This window comes from Alnus glutinosa, chromosome 2 (assembly GCF_958979055.1).
Source record: "Alnus glutinosa chromosome 2, dhAlnGlut1.1, whole genome shotgun sequence".
Classification (NCBI taxonomy): Eukaryota; Viridiplantae; Streptophyta; class Magnoliopsida; order Fagales; family Betulaceae; genus Alnus; species Alnus glutinosa.
Window position 1 is genome coordinate 29,616,323 of NC_084887.1, and position 18,035 is coordinate 29,634,357.

The 18,035-nt window shown below is 38.2% G+C and overlaps 2 protein-coding genes across 7 annotated transcripts in view; both read right to left on the reverse strand.

The window, feature by feature from the left end:
• On the reverse strand, nt 1–504 carry LOC133860477 (uncharacterized). Its single transcript, XM_062296068.1, has one exon. It carries the CDS (start codon nt 502–504, stop codon nt 1–3), a length of 504 nt encoding a protein of 167 aa, XP_062152052.1.
• A 2,079-nt stretch (nt 505–2,583) lies between these two features.
• The window catches only part of LOC133859298 (LEAF RUST 10 DISEASE-RESISTANCE LOCUS RECEPTOR-LIKE PROTEIN KINASE-like 1.4), a 33,098-nt gene continuing 17,646 nt past the window's right edge, over nt 2,584–18,035 (reverse strand). For 2 of the 6 annotated variants that reach the window (XM_062294657.1, XM_062294652.1), the window contains exons 3-5: nt 4,336–4,371; nt 3,910–4,230; nt 2,584–3,824 (exon numbers count right to left, since the gene is read on the reverse strand). In XM_062294657.1, the coding sequence (XP_062150641.1) occupies nt 2,896–3,824; nt 3,910–4,230; nt 4,336–4,371 (1,286 nt within the window). In that variant the 3' untranslated portion in view covers nt 2,584–2,895. Of the gene's footprint in view, nt 3,825–3,909; nt 4,231–4,335; nt 4,372–5,189; nt 6,176–7,473; nt 8,270–9,828; nt 10,610–10,742; nt 10,848–15,881; nt 16,729–18,035 lie in introns of those variants that run through there. The other 4 variants (XM_062294653.1, XM_062294654.1, XM_062294656.1 and 1 more) reach the window with 4 other exon arrangements.

The following is an 18,035-nucleotide window of genomic DNA, read 5'->3' on the forward strand; positions in this document are numbered from 1 at the left end:
CTACTCTGGGATGGTGACGAGCACAGGTCGCCAAGCTCTTCTGAGCAATCTATACCGAAACGTCGCCGTTACGGGCCTGAAAGAACCGGCTCTCCCGGGTCCGCCGCGCCGAATCGCCAAGCCGCCATCACCGACGCTCCCGGTTGCCGGAAACAACCCGACCTCGTCTTCTTCCAATCTCTTATCCGAAACCCTATCTTCAGGCGGCGGCGATGACACGAAGAGGTCCTTCAGCTTGTGCCGGACCCTGATCTCCCCGTTCCTCTCTTTCTTCTTCGCCTTCTCTGGAGGCGCGCGATTGGGATCGGAGTCCATGCCGCGGACCTCCGACGATTCGTCACGGCAGGAGAACCGGCCACGGCGGTCGGTGCGGTTGAGGAGCATGCGGAGAGTCTTGCGGCGGCGGAGGTGGATGACAGGGCTCGCCGTCGGGCTCCGCGTCGGACTTGCGGCCACCAGGGCGCACTGCGTCGCTAGGACCTTGAATTTCTGCAAGGTAGGCATTCTTTTTATACACACACAAAACTCTCAATCTCTCTGTGAATTCCTTTGTTTGGTCGTGTTTGTGTGCGGAATTGGGCGTTGCTTGTTAGGGGGAGAAAGTGAGATCTGAGAGCATTATGATTGGGTTTGGATTTGGATTCGATTTCTTTGTGCTTTACTCCTTGGACTGAGAGTATTGAGCTGTGAATTGCATTTTCTAGAGAGAGAGAGAGAGAGAGAGAGAGAGAGAAAATGTGGCGGGGTTAAAAAGAAAAGAAAAATAGAAAAGCGATAAAATGGACGGGTGTTTTTTGTTTTGTTTTTATGGGGGAGGGTCAGGGTCCTGTGTCCGTTCGGGTCAATTACGCTACCGAAAGCTAAAATGATAACACGTGGCCGACTCTAGCGGTTTTCAAACTTATGGTTGAGTCAGCTTGACCCATCATCACAAATTAAGGTTCAGAAATTGGAATCTGTCTTTTCTAAGGTTTAGTGAATTGATCTTTGGCCTAATTAGTAATTAGGGTGCCAAAACATACACGGTCCGTTGTTTGGTTGTGCCATGGGAAATTAAGGAGTCTATTCATGGCAGAATTTTGATAGTTAGTACCATTAATTGCGTTAAGATCTTTAAGAAAAATGAAATTGAATGTTATATCTTATGTCAGAGAAGTGTTTACCAACTCCCCAATTATTTTTTTTAATTGTGTAACAGAAATTGCAGGCCCAGCTTCCAATCTCAATTATTCCCAACCATTATGTAATACGAGAATTTAATACGTATGTCCTTTTTCTTTTTTTGACTTTAAATTTATAGGGGTTAGAGAGCAGGAAAGTCAAGAACAAGAACATAATGGAGAAAAATCCGTCTCAACTAATTACCCCAAGCAACAAGATTAGGAACCGGCTCACCTTCGATTTAAAAATTTGTTCGTTTGCTTCAATCTTTACACGGATGAACGCTACATCTACGTGTACAAAATTAAATCTGAACGCCAAAAGCGTGCAATGTTGCTGTGGCTATTAAACTTGGTCACAACCCAATCACTCTTGATAAGAGTCTTTTTAACAGTTTTAAAAGGAAAAAAAAATGGATTTTTGAGGCTCTAAGAAGGATTAGGAAACTTTTTGAGGTTCGTATTTCTTTTGCTATAGTCGTTAGGGGTTCGAAATGGATTGAGAGACCTTTGAAGTTCATGCCCCGGTTATTTTTTTTGCAGCCCATTTTTTAGTTTTTGTCTAAGATTCAAACAACCGGGGTTTTTTTTTTTTTGGTTAGGGAGCCCATCCATTCAGTTTTTGATTCCACGTGACCCTTTTCCTATTTGCTTAAAATAATAGGCCTGTTTAATAAGTAATTGTGTTGTGAAATATTTGTGTGTTGTGTAGTAAGAAGTGATTGATGTGATATAAAATTTGAAAATATTTTATAGAAAAGTGAAAAAATTTTGTTTTATACTGAGTTTTTTTTATTTGAATAGTAATAAAATATGATTGATGTGATATAAAAAGTGTAAAAAAGTTAAAATATTTTTTATTTGATTTTTTTTGAAAGAAGTGAAAAGAAAAAAAGAAAAAGTTAGGGGATGATTCGGCAAACAAGCCCATAATAATTAAAAAGAGGTCCAAGTCCAACGCTCACAGGTGAGAAGAGCCAGAAAATCAAATAAAACGCCTCTCCGAGTTAAGCTCTTATTTTTAGCCCATTGTTTATTCTTCCCCTCCGGTAAGAATCTCCCTTGGCTTGTAAATTGAAATGAAGCAAATAGTCGGAGTCTCCAAAACTTATTTATTTTTACTTTTTATTTTTTATTAATAAAATTGGGTTATAAGATCAACACAAGAGAGTAGACTTAATCCGAGCAGACGAAAAAAAAATATGTACATCAAACGATCTAAACCCGCACCCACCAGCCAGACTCCCAGAGTAGTGAATAAATGTCCTTCCCCCCTCCACGACTTGGGTCAAGTTGTCCTTCTTAACATCTGCGTCTGTCATGAAAAATAGAGGAAATTTTAGCAGTTGTCATTATATTATATTTTAGTCAACTTTATATTCAAAACATTTTCTCATCGATCATTAAAGTGCTAGGCATAAACTAAAACAATCTGAATCAAAATGTTTAAGTTATCCAAGCATCAGAGCATGTGCATGAATACATCCCAATACTAATAAGTTTCTTTTTGACAACTGTATTTACTATGTACATTGCCCAACAAGCATCTATATATGGATTTTCATTTCTCTCTAGCTATCATCCATCTTCTATATATCAAGACAAAATCGAACCAACCGACAGTGAAGATAATGAAATGTTAACCCACTTATTGACATCCACTTGTGAGTATACAATACTTTCACCATCTACTTTAGAGTTCGAGCGAAAAAAGAGATTAAGGAAATCTCAAGCGCTAGAAGGAATTGGGTGTGGTAGAGCTGCCAACCCATTTATCATTCCCAGATGAATCTGGTGAAAGCGGGGGAGGAATGTTCTTCAAAAGCCCGACATCATCTGCGCTAATATCCACCACTTCTGCTTTCTGTGCACCAATCTCTTCGTTCTTGATTCCTCTCAAAACTTCCACTACTTCCTCCATGCTAGGCCTCATATCCCTCTCGTGCTGCAAACACCGAAGAGCCAATCCCGCCACCGACGTTGTCATCCTCCTTACATCGTAATCCTTTTCGAACCCAAGAGACGGATCGACCAACTCATGTAATGCATGATTCTGAATCTTGTTGATTGCCATGTTGGCCAAATTTATATCGTGCCGGTGTCTACTGGTGTCCACAGCTGGTAGCGACGATATAAGCTCAACCAAGACCACTCCAAAGCTATATACGTCACTTTTGTCAGTGAGTTGGTAGCACTGGTAATACTCTGGATCAACATACCCAGGCGTCCCTTGTGGAGCAGTTGACACATGCGTGACATCTAATGGGAACAATCGTGACAAACCAAAATCAGACACTTTCACATGGAATTTATCATCGAGGAGAATGTTGGTGGTTTTGACATCCCGGTGTATAACATCTGAATCATGGAGGTAGGCCAGTGCCTCGGCCGACTCTATGGCTATGCTCAACCGAACAGGCCAAGTCATTAAAGCGGAGCTCGACCGGGTTCCGTTGAGATGATCGGAGACTGTTCCATTAGAAATGTATTCGTAAACAAGGAGAAGTTCTTGGCTACGTTTTGAGGTGCACCCGTGCAGCGTCACAAGATTTGGGTGCCGTAAGCGAGTTAGGATCTCGACTTCAGTCATGAACTGCTCAACGCGTTTGAAATTGTTTTCGTATAGGCGCTTGACAGCAACTACACGCCCATCACGCAGCTTGCCTGCAAATGATTAAAATGATTAAGAGAACGTACACTTCAGGAAAAACTATAAAAACAATACATATATGGTAAGTTATAATCCTACCATAGTAAACAGTGCCAAAGCCTCCATCTCCAAGTTGTCTAGAAGGGTCAAAACTGTTGGTGGCTTCTTCCAGTTCTTCATAGGTGAAGATATGAGCTCCAAAGTACGTGCTTCCCTTTTCAAGATCCAACTTCGAGGAGGGATAAGACGGGGTGCTTTGATAGAAATTAGTTGAAGGAACAGGAGCGCCTTTGCTTGGAGGAGGTGTAGGCAGGTCTTTGCTTTGAGATTCCTTGGCAAGTCTTTTCTTCCGCTGTCTGATCGAAACGACCAAACAACCTAGAAAAATGCCAACAATGCCTGCACCTCCTATGCCAATGCCTGAAGACGGAAACAAGAGTTGGATTAATTTTCTTCTCTATAATAATACCCAACTCAATGAAAATATGCACAACGGTTGTAACTTGTAACATCATAAAACATTACCTACTGCAAGGGGTACAGTATTACTCTTAGACTTGCCTGTAACAGTCAAAAGATGGAGAAATGTCAGTCAAATGAGCACGAAAGATATTTTACACAGGAACGAACATCTTTAACCAAATCATCATACACAAATAGTCGAGGCCTAATTTAAGCTCAACAATTAATCCAATTTACTGCGTTTTGAAACCGATCTTTTCCTTGGAATTGAAACCAACCAGGCTATGGAACAAACTGGTGTCAGTGGGGGGGAAGGAAGCAGGTGACAAGTAGAGAATGAAACAATTAATTAAAAGCAAATTAAGCAAATTACTCATCACCGAAGCAAAATGGTCTAGACATTTTGTTCTATACATATATACTGCATTTAAAGACTTTTAAAGGCTATCGGACAAACCAAACGTAACAAAGACATTTTCGTTCCAAAGAAAAGAAATAATCGACAAAGACAAGACCCAATTTAAAGCACAGACTTCATTGAACAAATTTAAACGCTACTAAAAACTTTTTACAATTTCTACCTTTCCATTACGAAAGCAGAAAATGATTGTTACACAACAAAAGTGTGCAAAACAAAATATATGGGTGAGACTCATGCATGCATGGGTTCTACATGCATGTAGGACCATCCATGTATCTTGTTATGCACAACATGTAAAACCCACGTGCATCAATCTGACCTACGTATCTTATTGTGCACATGTTGTGCATACACTTTTATTGTTAATGTATCACTCCTCTGCGAAAACAATGTCCTACTTAGCCTACCAAAATTACCGATTTTGAATTTTCATTTCCATCTCAACGATCATTCCGAATCAAAACCGCAATTTTGTCGAGAAAAAGAGGTCGAATACCTGGCGCGGAACACGTCTGATTGCCACAAAGGCAAACGGGTTTGCCCGACTTCGAATGAAACCCACATTGCGCACCCCAAACCAGACACTTGGCACACGTATCACCGTACACATCGCTATAATTCACCTTGAAACCCTCCATCAAAACCTCCCCAAGCGTGGACCGATTAGTTCTGAGCTCGGATGCCGCCGTTTTGAGGATTTTCAGGCTGACACCGACGCTGCATTCAATAAGGCTCAGAATCGGATCGGTAGGAACCGGACCGGTCAGATAATAAGCGTCGCTCCGGTTCGCATTCCCAAGGAAGGTACAATGAAACAGATTAGGAGGCGTCCCGGGCAGACCCGAGGAGCAACCGAAGAAGAGAGTGAGGTCCTCATTGTCAGTAGCGTACGTGAATCCAGAGGAATCCAGAGTGGAATTGGTGTATTCCTGTGGGCACGTGGTGTCCCAGAGGTCGGAGCGGGCGAGGGTCATGGTTCTGGCGGCCTGGTCGAGCCGGAGGACTCGGTAACTCAGCGACGCGATGGTCAACTTGGGCGAGTCGTCTTCGCAGGAGAGTCGGAACTCGGGCGTACCACAGTTGGCCGGGTGGGTTGTGTCGGTGAATGGGTAGGAGAGGTTCTTGAAAGGCCCACAGTCGAAGGTCGGGGCGCATTTGAAAGAGAGGCCGGTGATGTCATCGGAAGGGAACGACGTCGTTGTGACAGCGACGGAGAAGAAGAGGAGGACGGAGACGAAGATCGCCTGAGGGAAGGCGATTGGGGGCATCGGAGAGGAGGGGAAGTGAGGGGTTGGAGGAGTGAGATGGCATGGATGAGGTAATACCGTAATAGGGTGGTGGTCGCGGGAGTGGGTGAGGACTGCGGAGGCTGCTTCGAACAAGGCAGGCTTTGGTTGACTTGGACTGTGTGTGAACCAGCTTTCGAAATTGGAGGCCGTCTAGAAAGTAGAATTGTAGAAACCCTGAGACTATCCTTGTGGATTTTTTCTTTCATTTTTTTTTTAATCTCCATATATAAATCTTTCTCAAAATTTTAGGATATTATATATATATATATTCCAAATATTAACTATTATTTTTTAATTAAAAATAATTGATATTTTGTTATATTAATATTTATCATTTCAAATGTCATGTTATTGACATAGATTATAGACATAAATATGTGGCATGCATAAAAAAAAAAGGTGAATAATGTTATTTGAAAATCATTATATTTTTTTAATAATATTTCTATTTCTAATTATATACTGAACTAAATATTTTAGTAACAGAATTTGGCCAATGTTATGTAATCAATAAAATAAAAAATAAAAAAACTGAAACGGAAAATAAGAATAGACTAAAATTCATTGTTTTCAAATTTAGTATAAGTATCTTCTTTATATTATTACTCTCAATGGGCTCATTGTTCTAGTCTTCCCCGTTTTTCTTTTCTTTTTTTTTCTTTGTTCTACTTGTAGCTTATTTTCTTGTAGGAAAGTCAACTTTCATGTTTGTTTAACAAACCATAAGTAATTGTCTTTTCTGCCCACGCTGGTAACCACCGATCATTGGTTGGCACTTGGCAGAGGGAATACTACTACCTACCTACCTACTACGAATTAACTTAAAAAGTATTCCCCGCATGATACGCACGATGCAAGAAATTCGCCTTTTTTTTTGGTTTCTAGTCCGAATTTGTTTGGCTACAAAGACATCTGAAAGCAGCCTGTTTGTTGGAAGCATCAAGCATGGCATATATTTTGCTAACACGAAAAAAGAAGAAGGAAAAAGAGGTGGGAAAACACAACTTTGAAAGTTTTGAACGGAATCTGGTGTTTGTCAAAAGGACTTGGACGGATTTGAAAGACCAATAATAGAAGAAACGTTAGCACCTTGCGTCCAAATTTTATCAACAACACCCAAATGGACAAAATTGATTGCCAATCGCAATTCAAGCCTACAGGATGTCTCTGTCTAAGGTGAAAAGCTTGTTTAAGGTTATCCCATAATTTGTTCTTAAGGTGATGTGGGGTTCATACCTTTGCTTGGCTGTATCTAGGACATTCAGCTTCTTTCCTTTCTAACAAATGATAAGGGAATAAACTCTGGCTTAATTGGTTTCATAGCCTTTGATCCTACCAAATTCCTAAGGCTTTGATATGTAGAGCCTTTTTTCTCCATTAAAGCGCCATGCTTTAGGAAAAATGAAACAAGCAAAAGGATCGAGATACCAATCTACATCTAAACAAATAGACAAGAAATGAAGCAATTAAGAAAAACAACAAAATAGTTACCTGATCCAAAACACGTGAATTCGCTTGTGCCTGTGTTATACCCACACTGTCCACCGGTCCCTAGACATCTATCGCACAAACTGTTATTTGCATCCCACCCCAACATGAAGCCGCCATTAATAGCTTGAATCAGTGCAGCTTCAGTTAAATTGCTCTCAGCTTCAGCTGCTGATTGCAAAACTGGAACTTTAACGTTGTATTTGCACGTCCCCGATAAGGTAGCAATTTCGTTTGCAACGGTACTGTTAGAATAGTAATTGGTAGCATCAGAACCGTTTATGGAGCAATCAAATTTAGTAGTATCGGCCGGCTGATATGAAGAATAAGAAGTAGGGCAATCATAGTAGAGCGTCAGGTTGGTAGTAGCTGAATTATAAGTAAAGACGGTGAAATTTATGGTCGTATTAATGATGGTAGCAGGACAAACGGTGTTCCAGTAGTCCTCTCTAGCAACCATGAGAGTCCGCGACACGTTATTGACATCAAGGATTTTGTAATTCAGGTTCGTGATTTTGATCATTGGGGCATCAGTGCTGCAGTTCAACTCAAAAGATGGGTGACCACAATAGTTTGGCCTGTTTGATCCCCAGAAAGGATAACTGAGGTTTTGAATGCCCGCACAATCAAACGGTGCGCTACAATTTAGATATTCCTCATTATCTGCATACGAAGACGATGAGAAGTGGATTAAGAACAAGGTTGTTATCACCAAGGACAGAGTGATTGTCGGGAAGAGACTGGGATATGGCATCTTGAGAGAGAGAGAGAGAGAGAGAGAGAGAGAGAGAGAGAGAGAGAGACTTTAGAGAAAAGGAAAAGGAGAAGGTGATCAAGATGGCCTGGCATGGCTTTAAATTCTTATGTATTGCATCATAATTCATAATGGAGCTGGTGGGCTTTGACGAAGTTTGGGGTTATTTTTCAAAGAGATGCTTCTATTTGAAATTTACCACCGACGGTTAATTAATTCATAAGTAGGTGACCAAGTCCAATAAAACGATAGTGCTTAATATCTGTAGCCATTATCTAACACGGCATCTAGATGTTCTAGCCATGTTCTAGAAGTCAAATCTTATTAGGAAGGTCTGAATTCAGTTTAAACCACTGTTGCCAAGTCAGACATAGCAGCCGCCTTGCAAACAAAAAACTCACCTAAACTGCAATTTCTTTTTTCGATCTACTTCTATATAACACAATACAATTCACGTTATCTTTTTTTATATATATATTGAAAAGAAAGGATCTAAGTCAACCGAGAACAAGGATCCTCAAAAGATTACTCCCGTGTTACTCATGTTCCTTTTTTAATCCTCCTAATTAAGTAGGTGGCTAATATTTCAGTGGAATCTGGTTTGGCTGTACTTCGATCTAGGTAGGTCTAGGAGGGAAAAATATGGCCAAAAAAATGTGATCCGAGGCATTTTGGAGTATGTTATCTGACAATAAGGGACGATATTGAGAAGGATAATCATAAGGGGCGCCAGCAAAAAAAGAAAAAAAAAAATATTAAGCTTAGTGAGATATTTTGAGGAACTACGAAGGGCTTCAAATCACCGATTCCTGAAAATTAATTAGAAGGATGCTAGTTAAAGTATGAACAAAAATAAGCCAACGCCCAACGGCGAGTTTGCTTCTCCTTTTAGGCCAAAAGTTCTCTCAACAAAGAAAAAGGAAAGGCTACTCCAGCTTATAATATTGATCCATCATAATATTAATTCACAGGCCAAGATGAACAAATTGCTTCTTGAGCAGAATTACTCCCTACCTTAACCTCACGTATGGTTTATACCAGAAAGAGGGCTATCGTGATAACATCTCCAGCAATAGAGAGAAGATGACTAGATGAGTCAACCTTAAATTACAACGTGAGGTAGTAGGATTATTGATCAAAATTAATCTTCAAAGAAAGGTAAAGCTGTTTTGCCTCTTCGGACAGGAGAGAGTTGTTAGCTTGTATCCATTTAATTTTTTGAAGGGCTAGTCTTCTAACCGAGTACAAGTGCTAGCGGACTAATTAATAGCCTAATCTACTCAAATCAGAAAGTAGGCCAGGCCATGGACTAAAATATGCTAGCGGACCTAATTTATCGAATATATATCACTTATCGTTACCCGTAGCTCCGTTATAATAGGCAAGAGTAGCCAATACATATAGTACTGAAAGAGCTAGAGAATAAACTAATTCGCTCTTGGCCATTAGTCAAAATCTCATGAACTCAACAGAGAAACACACTATCACCTAACTTCGTTCCGTCTTTACTGTAATATGCTATTGCACAAAACTGTCTAGGTGTCAAGATATAACATCGATCGGCTGGTTCTCGCTGGCCTAGAACTAGAAAATTAGGGACATACCTGATAGACTTGTTGGCGCTTGGGGGGCTCCGGCAGCACATGTTAACCCATTTGATTGATTTGGGCAGTAGCAAGTAGGTTGATTCTTACTCGGGTCATAACCACAAGCCCCCTTAGACACGGTGCAGGCAGTACAAGCTGCATCCTCCTTCCACTTCACATCGAATCCTTGTTTGATGGTTTCTTCAATTGTTGACCAATTACCATTACCTTGATAATAACGATCAATTCCAAGAGGTACAGGAACAACCACGCTTTTTGCACAAGACCCAGGGCCATGAGCTCCCTCTACTATGTACCCAACTTTATTTGCGATCCCATCAATGGTGCAAGAGAAAGGGAAATAGATCGTTACTGGTGGGATATAATTGGTTGGAGGGCAACCATAGAGTAACGTAATGTTAACGTAGCTGCCAGGGCCATAATCAAAAAGCTCGGAATCGAGGGTGGTATTCACAAAGTCTGGAGAACAAATTCCACCCACCAAGTAGTCCTCCCTGACAATTTCGAGGATTTTGGTGCTAGGATTGGCAGCCAAAACGCGGTATGTCACGTTCATAATTTCGATGGTAGCGATATTACTCGAACATTTGAGCTCTAAATCTGGATGGCCGCAGCCCTCTGGTCGGCTATCACCCCAGAATGGATAACCCACACCAGTGATGTGCCCGCAATCAAAGTACTGATTGCTGCAACTTGAATACGAATCATGGGAGCATAGAGACACTGGAACCTCGACGAAAACCATGAATATAACGAACACAAGAACAAGAAAAGTAGACTGAAAGGAAAGCCAAGAATCCATTTCTGGGTAAGAGATCAAAGATCAAAGTAATGAATGAAATGAAGTATAGGTGAGCTATATTTTGAGATTGTTTGAAGGAAACAGCGGAAAATAGAGATAAGTGACATACCTTGATGGGAAAATAAGTGACAGAGAAGAAGACTAAGACCTGGAATATTGTATTGACTTGAAAGCTAATTGGCGAAACGCATTTCTCCATATGAAGGACGATTTTCTTCAATGGGATAAGCTATTGTTTGACTAAACACAGGAATCTTTAATTTTCACTTCGAATATGGACATATTGCATTTTTATTTCCCTGACAAAAATCGGTTCATCGAATTCCACCAATTAAAATTCTAAGGAATTAAATTAAAACAAATCCACCTATTGAAAAATAGACTATTTCGTATACTAAATAGAATATATATATATATATATATACACCGTAACTTCCCTCCCACCCACGCCACTTTTAGTGAAGCTTAATTAGAATGGCAAAGTATCCATTATAAAATGCCATTATTTGTGACTTTGAATATGAAAGGAAGAGGAGGGCAAAGAAAAGTTGATAATACCCTAACTATATATATAAGAGCACTAGTAGCAGATTCTCTATAAATAGTTCTATTCCCTAAAATAAGGAAAATTTGAAAAAAATGACAAAAAATCAAGCCACAACAGTTACCCTATTTTAGATAACCATCCTTGGGAAGCAACAGTGCTTCCCAATACATTGGGTAGCATTGTAGCTTCCCAATGCATTATTTTAATATTAAAAAATGATCTCTCTCTCATCTCTCCTCTCTGGCTCTCTCTTCACGAGTCCAGAAAACACGCACTGCTCGTCGTTGGCGAACTCACGGCTCCTCCGGCACCGGAAGTAGAGGAAGATGGCGATCCCGAGGAGGAGTTACCTGAAAATCGACTTCAGACTAGGACATGGAACCATTCCAGGTCCGGAGGACGGCGAGGAGGTACCTCTCGTTGAAGTGGATGGAAGCAAAACGGCAACGTACTATGGAGTGGAGATCGTCGATGTGGAAGGCAGAGTGATGGGGGGAGAGGAGTTGGAGCTTGACGTCATCGTCGGAAGCTAGCCTCGATCCGTCGGAAATTGCGTCCTCCGACAGCCCACCGACAACCCACAAAATCACGTTTTCTGGTCACCATCGGCAACAACCCATCAAAGGATCGGGTCTCCTTTGTTTCGCCACCATTGAACCGCCGGATTTCACTGGAAATCGGCTCCTTTGGCTCTGTCGACGATGGCTCAATAACACCCACAGGAGATTGGGCATGGGTTTCACGAAATCGCTCGGTTTCTCTCTTGGGTCGATGGGTTTGGGTATATTGGTCTCGTTAATCAAGAAGAAAATGAAGAAAAAGCAAAAATAAATAAATAAAAGGTAAAAAAATAATATTTTAATTTATAGGGAAAGATAAAGGGAAGCTGTTGTGGGGTGTTTTTGTATAGGGAAAAAAAAGTGGTTTGGTTCTCTAAATTTTTCCTAAAATAAGGAAAATGGTTGTGAATCTGCTGTTAGTGCTCTAAGAAGCTTACGGTAAAAGTAGTATAACGATGTGACCTTAATTTTGTTTATAGTGTGTTTTGTGTTAAATACTATTTATCTCAAGAAATAAATTATTTTTTTGAAAAGAAAAAACAAAAATAAACTGCTATGTAGGTAAAGCTGGACATGAATTATGTCTACGATTATATAACAATCATTTCTCATACATATAACATTTGTGTGAATAAACGAATTGACCTTGCCAATTTCGCTAAGGCGTGGTGAGACCTACATTTTGATTCGGTCATCTTTTGGTCAAGGTATTTCATTCAATATCTTAGAATTGAGATTTTCCAATTAATTGAAAAGGTAAGAGATTTTTTTGACAAGTTGCAGCTACTGCTATTTCGAAGTAGAGATAGGTTTCACATCCTTTCTCCTATCCTCTCTTGTCCAATTTTTACAAATTTATCATTGAATTTGTAGAATACACATCTAACTCCGTGAGGATCCCACAAATCTGATGATGAATTTGCAAAGGCGTTGAACCCTTTAAAAAAATTTAAACCCTAGTACAAAATTGATAAAAAGACTAACACTTTTGAACTATCAAAAGTGTTTGGGAATTGAATTTTTTAAAATCAGAATTTAATTTTAATTCACTTTGCGAATTTCAAGGTTTGACTTTGTGAGATAAAATTTAAAAAAATTTTAAAAAGTTAAATAAAATACGATTTACTTTTGAAAAAAGTGGAGAAGAATAGAGTAGAATATTGATTTTGCGAAACACACCACCACTCTTGAAAAAGTCCACCAAAAAGACGCCTTAAAACATCATCTTTTATTCGCTCAAGTGTCCCTTTATCATAAAGACAGAGCCTTCTAAGTTTTGACGAATTCTGCTTATTCCTAACAAATGACAGATGAAAGCGTGAAAAAAATGATTTTCTGGACATTACCTACTGCAGGCCTCCTAGTCGCATCGTTGCTTGTCCGCAGCCCCATTTTCTCTACTTTTTCGTCCAAGTATAATAACGAAGCTTCAACGAAGAAGCTTCGTTCAAGTCTCTTGAATTTTTATTTTATTTGTAATTATTTTTTTAAATTTTAAAAACTCTTAATTTTGTGTATTTTTATTTTTCAATTTTACAAATTCATTAAAATTTTCTTTTAAATCCTAATTGAGAGGTGTCAAAATTTTCAAAATATCATTATTTTTTTAAGAAAAAAAATACAAGGATTTAGGCATCGGCAATAATTTAACAAAATTTGTAAAAATATTCATGTAAAAACCTGAATATTTGAAAGTCTTTATATATATATATATATATATATATATATATATATATATATATATATATATATATATATATTAAAGGATTTAACAGAATATCTTAACGGAGTGGTGAAATTGAAAAAGAGTTAAAAGATGTAAACACTAATTATAAATTAAGAGTTTTTAAAATTTATGAGGTAATTGCAAAAGCTGCGACAATTTAATGGAGTTACGTGAAGTTTTCCCTAATATATTTTACCTTATTAACAATAGAAAATAGATATTAAATTACCACTTATCTTAAAAGCTTAAGCTCATAGGAAGAGATAAATTTAATCACTTAATCAATATTTTAACAATAGAGAATGTGCTAATCAAATTTTGTTATCTCTAGGGTTCTGAAAACTAGCTAGGAGATGGTATAACCTCGATCTAAGCCTAAATGTCATTAAGATTTCATATTTAAGCTCCTGAATACAATTAATCCCTGCTCGATGAATGAGTCAATACCAAAAAAAAAAAGATATTTATTCCTATAACTAGGACTTTAATGATCCTAAACATAGTTTGTTAGTTGGAAAAGATCATGATCTGTTTACATACTTATCTATTAATTACTATTCTAAGGTTGCTTAAGACACTAATCGATCTACAATACTTTTGGGTTGTTCCACGATCCAATGTACTTAAACAGTTAAACATATTTACTCGAGCAATTACTCAACTACTATATATATATATATAAGCGACACGATAGAATCTTTTCAATTCTTTTATTAATTGATTTATATATAAAATTCCATTTGCTTTAGGTTGGAAACTAATGGTTGGCTCTGTCTACAAAGACTTTAGATTTGCTCATGAGGGTTAAATTATATCCGGTCTTGTTTTCACTTTTTAGATTATTTTATATACAATTTTTTAAATATGAATCTTTTGTCAATTAAATCGTATATCTACCTTACTTGTGGTGATTTAACATTCGATGAATACTATAATTGAAAAATGATTCACTAATGAAACTATAATGGTTGCTACTTGATTTATACATAAGTAAAATATTCAGAATCGTAATTATTTTTCCTACTCATACAATGAATTCCTCATATATTCTATTAATATTTATTTTAGTAAATAGAATCATATATGGAAACCATATATTTATTAGAGACCCACCTAATTTTGTTGTCTATTTTTGGTCCCACTTGGAACCCAAGAAGTCAAAGAGCTACTTCAATGAAAAGGAAAGCTTATTAATTATTCTCCCCTAATATATTAAAAAGCTAATTAGTATATTCCAGGGAATCAGCTGTAGCAGTTAATTATTTCTTAACTTAACTAGTTTGCTTTACCAAAAGTTACCAAAACAGTTTCAGGTCACTCGTTATTTGGTTCAAGCAATTAAGGTTAACAATTTTTTACACGATTTGTAAACTCGACATAAAATTTGCAAGTTATGATTAACTTATATAATTCTATACCTATATATTAACACGACCTGAACCCGACACGCCATATAAAGCTAATAATTTTTAACACGACCCAAGAAACCTGACACGAACTCAACAAGAAATTAGTAATTTAAAGGTTGAAAAGTCTTACATGTTTAATTAAATGAGTTTGCTTCTTCTTCTAGGCCAAAAGTTCTCTCAACTGACTAGTCAATAGATCAATTGAATCTCAATTCAGGCCTAGTAACTGAAACTCGTATGGCTTTTTTAATTCACGTTATTAAGAGAAAGAGATAGTTTTAAGGTCTCAACATGACATGACAACCAGACACTAAATATAAGATAATCGATTGGCAGCCAAAAGCCCTACAACAAAGAAAAAAGGAAAGGCTACTCCAGCTTATAATATTGATCCATCATAATTCACAGGCCAAGGTGAACAAATTGCTTCTTGAGCAGAATTACTCCCTACCTTAACCTCACGTATGGTTTATACCAGAAAGAGGGCTATCGTGATTACATCTCCAGCAGTAGAGAGAGGATGAGTCAACCTTAAATTACAACGTGAGGTAGTAGGATTATTGATCAAAATTAATCTTGAAAGAAAGGTAAAGCTCTTAATTTTGCCTCTTCGGACAGGAGAGAGTTGTTAGTTTTGTATCTATTTAATTTTTCAAAGGGCTAGTCTTCTAACCGAGCACAAGTGCTAGCGGAATAAGTAATAGCCTAATCAACTCAAATCAGAAAGTAGGCCATGGACTAAAATATGCTAGCGGACCTAATTTATCGAATATATATCACTTATCGTTACCCGTAGCTCCGTTATAATAGGCAAGAGTAGCCAATAAATATAGTATTGAAAGAGCTAGAGAATAAACTAATTCGCTCTCGGCCAATAGTCAAAATCTCATGAACTCAACCGAGAAATACACTATCACCTAACTTCGTTCCGTCTTTACTGTCTAGGTGTCAAGATATAACATCGGCTGGATCTCGCTGGCCTAGAACTAGAAAATTAGGGACATACCTGATGGACTTGTAGTTGTAGGCGCTTGGGGGGCTCCGGCGCCACATGGTAACCCATTTGGTTGATTTGGGCAGTAGCAAGTAGGTTGATTCTTACTCGGGTCATAACCACAAACCACCTTAGACCCGGTGCAGGCACTACAAGCTGCATCCTCCTTCCACTTCACATAAAATCCTCCTTTGATGGTTTCTTCAATTGTTGACAAATTACAAGTACCTTGATAATGATCAGTTCCAAAAAGTACAGGAACAACCACGCTTTTTGCACAAGACTCAGAGCCATGAGCTCCATCTAGTGCTATGTACCCACCTTTATTTGCCATCCCATTGCAAGAGAAAGGGAATAAATAGGTCATTAGTGGTGGGGGATTGGTTGGAGGGCAATCATAGAGTAACGTAATGTTAACGTAGCCAGGGGCATAATCAAAAAACTCGGAATCGAGGGTGGTATTCACGAAGTCTGTTGAGCAAATTCCACCCACCAAGTAGTCCTTCCTGACAATTTTGAGGATTTTGGTGCTAGGATAGGCATCCAAAACGCGGTATGTTACCTTCTTAATTTCGATGGTAGTGATATTTCTCGAACACTTGAGCTCTAAATCTGGATGGCCGCAGCCCTCTGGTCGGCGATCACCCCAGAATGGATAACCCACGCCAGTGATGTGCCCGCAATCAAACCGATTGCTACAACTTGAATACCAATCATAGGAGCATAGAGACACCGGAACCTCGACGAAAACCATGAATATAACGAACACAAGAACAAGAAAAGTAGACTGAAAGGAAAGCCAGGGATCCATTTCTGGCTAAGAGATCAAAGATCAAAGATCAAAGTAATGGATGAAATGAAGTATATAGGTGAGCTATTTGAGATTGTTTGAAGGATACAACGGAAAATAGAGATAAGTGACATAGCTTAATTGATGGGAAAATAAGTGCTAGAGAAGAAGACTTAAGACTTGGAAAGTATTGACTTGAAGCTAAATGGCGAAACGCGTTTCTCCATATGAAGAACGTACGATTTTCTTCAATGGGATAAGCTATTGTTTGACTAAACACAGGAATCTTTAATTTTCACTTCAAATATGAACAGATCGCATTTTCATTTCTCTGACAAGAATCGGTTCATCGAATTCTACCAATTAAAATTCTAAGGAATTAAATTAAAACAAATCCACCTATTGAAAAATAGACTATTTCGTATACTAAATAGAAAAAATATATATATACCGTAACTTCCCTCCCACCCACCCCACTTTTAGTGAGGCTTAATTAGATAGGCAAAGTATTCAATTTCATTTAACTCCCACCTACATATAAATAGATATAGTTTGTCCATTGTAAAATGCCATTATTTGTGACTTCGAATATGAAAGGAAAAGGAGGGCAAAGAAAAGTTGATAATACCATAACCATATATATAAGAAGCTTACGGTAAAAGTAGTATAACGGTGTGACCTTAATTTTGTTTATAGTGTGTTTGGTGTTAAATTACTATTTATCTCAAGAAATATATATATTTTTTTAAAAGAAAAAACAAAAATAAACTGCTATGTAAGTAAAGCTAGACGGAAATTGTGTCTACAATTATACCACAATTATTTCTCATACATATAACATTTGTTTGAATGAACGAATTGACCTTGCCAATTTCGCTAAGGCGTGGTGAGACCTGCATTTTGATTTGGACATCTTTTGGTCAAGGTATTTCATTCAATATCTTAGAATTGGGATTTTCCAACTAATTGAAAAGGTAAGAGGCTTTTTTGACAAGTTACAGCTGCTGCTATCTCGAAGTAGAGATAGGTTTCACGTCCTTTTTCCTATCCTCTCCCGTCAAATTCTTACAAATTTATCATTGGATTTGTGGGATACACATCTAACTCCGTGAGGATCCCACAAATCTGATGATGGATTTGCAAAGGAGTAGAACCCTTTAAAAAAATTTAAACCCTAGTACAAAATTGATAAAAAGACAAAACACTTTTGAACTACCAAACAAATAAAATACCTGTAGGTTTTTTAACCACTCTTGAAAAAGTCCACCAAAAGAAGCCTTAAAACATCACCTTTTATTCGCTCAAGTATCCCTTTTTCTTAGAGATTGAGCCTCCTAAGTTTTGACGAATTCTGCTTATTCCTAACAAATGACAGA

Bases quoted from the DNA above. Each gene is read 5' to 3' on its own strand.
- LOC133860477 (XM_062296068.1), bottom strand. From the start codon at position 504: ATGCCTACCTTGCAGAAATTCAAGGTCCTAGCGACGCAGTGCGCCCTG.